The sequence below is a fragment of the Colobus angolensis genome, unplaced genomic scaffold (genome assembly GCF_000951035.1).
Source record: "Colobus angolensis palliatus isolate OR3802 unplaced genomic scaffold, Cang.pa_1.0 Scaffold50, whole genome shotgun sequence".
Classification (NCBI taxonomy): Eukaryota; Metazoa; Chordata; class Mammalia; order Primates; family Cercopithecidae; genus Colobus; species Colobus angolensis.
The window spans coordinates 1,860,895-1,864,574 of record NW_012118488.1 but is presented as its reverse complement, the minus strand read 5'-3'; the positions used below and the strand labels follow the sequence as shown (position 1 = coordinate 1,864,574).

At 49.6% G+C, this 3,680-nt stretch overlaps 1 protein-coding gene across 1 annotated transcript in view; it reads right to left on the bottom strand.

Annotated features, from left to right (window-relative positions):
- Positions 1-224, bottom strand: part of SP2 (Sp2 transcription factor) — a 32,618-nt gene extending 32,394 nt beyond the window's left edge. Inside the window, exon 1 of the mRNA XM_011959848.1 lies at positions 87-224. Within this exon, the coding sequence (XP_011815238.1) occupies positions 87-93 (7 nt within the window). The 5' untranslated portion in view covers positions 94-224. The remainder of the gene's footprint in view (positions 1-86) is intronic.
- Positions 225-3,680: the final 3,456 nt, after the last annotated feature.

Below are 3,680 nucleotides of genomic sequence, written 5' to 3'. Positions count from 1 at the left end.
CCTCGGCTCCCTCTCCCCGCGGCCTCTGCCCGTCTTCCCGACCCTTGGGGGCCGGGAAGACCCCGCCGGCAGCGGCCGGGACCCACCGCTCATTACGACATCTTCCTCCCTGGCCTCCGCCGCCTCCGCCGCCACCGAGAGCCTGACACCGCCCGCCAAGCACCCGCCAATCCCGGAGCCCGCCACCGCCCGAGCGACGGCAGCCTTCACCAATAAGGGCTTGGAACATTGGGGACCGACAGCACTATTAACCAATCAACCAGAGGCGTCTAGAGCGACGTTGATTTGACCAATAGGTCTGTGCAATGTCACTGATGGACGGTAGAGCGCACCAACCGAAAGCCAATTGAATAATGAATGACATGTTCATCAGCCAATTGGAGGGAGGCAAAGTCCCGCCTACTGGGTGGTTGATGGACAGCAACAGGAAGCTGGGAGGGGAGGGGCTTAGTCGAAGAGTGCTTTTGTATTGGTCGTGGTTGACCTTCCACCCACCTCTAACCCAGAGGATGAGTGATAGATCTGCCCTGAAGCCAATCAGAAGTCCTTAGGGTGAGGCCCACAAATGCCCCAGAAATAGCATATATGTTGCGCCCTAAAGTCCAGTCTCGCCCAGGTGTGGCAGGAGCTTTTACCTGCTCTTCGGCAGTAGCCGGCTGCCACTCAACCCCACGCCTGGTGAGTGGAAAGCCATCAACCTTTTATTTAGTCCCTTGCCCGTTGTCGCCTCGGGAGGGGCGACTTTGTACAGTGAGGCACTGGGGTCCGGCACCATAGTGAGAGTTGGGGTTGTTTACGCGACACTTCTGAAGAGATTTTCACAATCGGTTAAGCCCCCGTTAATCTTCACATGGTTATTGCGGCGACCCCCATAGCCCACGGTCCCAAACGTGTGCATCCGAATCATCCGAAGCTCTTTCTAAAGGCAGGTTCCCCGGGCCGCCTCTCCTAATCCGACTCGGTACTTCACGGGGCGTGCCTAGAATCTGCATTTTAGCAAGGGCCTCGCATGGACAGAGTTGCATGCTTGAGTTTGAGAAGTACTGCTTGGCCTCTGCCCCACTTACCCTTACCTTCTTGAGATGAGGTAAAGCACTTGGTAGGCACTATCTGGATAGGTTTATCTTTGCTCCCAAGTCTCTCCCGAGAACTTGGGAAGGCTGTCTAGCTTAGTGAGGGAATCCATTCTGGCTTCAGACCAGTCTGGGTTTGAAACCTACACGTCCCACTAACTTTGGCAGGGTACGGAAACTCCCTGTGCCTCGTGTCCTTATCAGTAAAACGAGGTTAATCACACCTACACCTTAGCGCAATGGCTTTAAAAAAAAAACAAAACAAAACATAGCCCATCAAGAGAAATACATTTTGCATACTGACCAGTACACTTCTGTTTGAGAGTGTCAAAGTTTCCGAAAACAATGCTTACTGCTTGTGATGCACTGATAGTTTCTATGCCTATTCTATCCTATCTTACTCTCCTTCTTGTTGATCATGACTGGCAATTTGAAAAACACTGCTAGGAAAGGTTGGTTGATAATACAAAATGCAGAGCAGAATACCGGGTACACAGTAACTGCTGAAAAAATGTTAATAGCCTCTTCCAGTCTACTCCTCTCAGTGTTAGCCTTTGAAAAACAAGACTTTAGACGATAACACTCCTCTAGTAAAGATCCTTCATGGGATCCGTATCTCCTGGATAAAGCCCAAACTTCTTTCTAGGCAAATTCCTCCCACTCTTTTTTCTTCTTAACCTCAGCATCCACCAGAGGACACACTCTTACTGGTATATCTTTCATGCTTTATCTCCTCCCTGTACCCACATTCCCTTCCTACAAATCCTACCCTTTTACCTCCAGGAAAGATTCCAGGTTCCTAAACACTTACGTTTTTTTCCACTAGTTGACTTTCTATCTTACCCTTCCCTTCTGGTAAACCCCTATACATCCATGGCCGGATGTGGTGGCTCACACCTGTATTCCTAGCGCTTTGGGAAGCCAGAGGCAGGCGGATCGCTTGAACCCAGGATTTCGAGACCCAGCCTGGGCAACATGGCGAAACCCTGTCTACAAAAAAGCCGCATGGGGTGGTGCACACTTGTAGTTCTAGCTACCTGGGAGCTGAGGTGGGTGGATCACTTGAGCCTAGGAGTTTGAACTTAAAATGAGCTATGATCACACCACTGCACTCCAGCCTGGGTGACAGAGCGAGACCCTGTCTCTCAGAAAAATAGATAAACTCCTATGCATGCTTCAAGACTCTGCTGTAAGTCTGCATACCTCACTCCTGCCCAGCTATAGCTTCTTCCTCCTCTGTGCTGCCCTGGCACATGCAAAAGGGCTTCTCTCACACACTATTTCCACACTTTTATTCTCACTTCTTGCTCTCTTGCTAGACTGAGCTGTGGTAGAAGGATTGAGGCCAGCACAGAGGAGGATCAGCAGGAAATGTAAGCTGAGTTAAAGAGTGAATATTTGCATACAATGACATCTGCATGACTCGTTTATATAGTCCATACATTCTGTTCCCAGGCCATTTTTCAAGTTTAGATTGCTTCACTGTCAAACCAAGGACTCCACCCAGGTTCTATGACTCACCTGTATTAGGGTGCAGGGATTTGGGGGGGAGGTAGGTGGGGTTGAATATCCTGCTGGGCCACTGTCAAACCTCTTCTGGGAGAAAAACTGGGGGTAGCTATGCTTCTAATCTAGAGGCCCCATCTTGAAGACCGCAGAGGTGAAAAAAAAAAAAAAGTGTGCACACACGGAAAGGAGGAAAGGAGGACAGGGAGTGAAAACTTGGAAGAATTCTGCAGTTGTTTTGAATTATTTGATTGGTTTTGCCCTTTTAAAGGTCACCTTATCTTTTTGTTTTTGTTTTTGTTTTTGTTTTGTTTCTAGGCTGTCTGACTCTTCTTACTAGAGACACAGCCAAAGAAGGGGAGGCCCCTTTGGGTTTTTTTTGTTTTTTCTTTCTTTTTTTTTTTTTTTTTTTTTCCCCCAGAGATAGAGTCTTGCTCTGTCACCCAGGCTGCAGTGCTGTGGTGCAGTCTCGGCTCACTGCAACCTCCACCTCCCAGGTTCAAGTGATTCTCCTGCCTCAGCCTCCTGAGTAGCTGGGATTACAGGCGTGCACCACCAAGCCCGGCCAATTTTTGTGTTATTAGTAGAGACAGGGTTTCACCATGTTGGCCAGGCTGGTCTCAAACTCCTGACCTCAAGTGATCCACCCACCTCAGTCTCCTAAAGTACTACAATTGCAGACATGAGTCACTGCGCCCGGCGGAAGGGGACACTTTCTTTTCTTTTTTTTTTTTTTTGAGATAGAGTCTCGCTCTGTTGCCCAAGCTGGAGTACAGTGGTGCGATCTCGGCTCGCTGCAAGCTCCGCCTCCTGGGTCAACCTCCCAAGTAGCTGGAACTACAGGTGCCTATCACCACGCCCAGCTAATTTTTTGTGTTTTTAATAGAGATGGGGTTTTACTGTGTTAGTCAGGGTGGTCTCGATCTCCTGGCCTCGTGATCCGCCCGCCTCGGCCTCCCAAAGTGCTGGGATTACAGGTGTGAGCCACTGCGGGAAGGGGACACTTTCTAAGAAGAAGACCTCATTATACTTTTGTCAGGCCCATTGAAGTCTTAGAGCCTCGTTCACAAACCTCCCGCTCCCCCAATGACCACACAACTC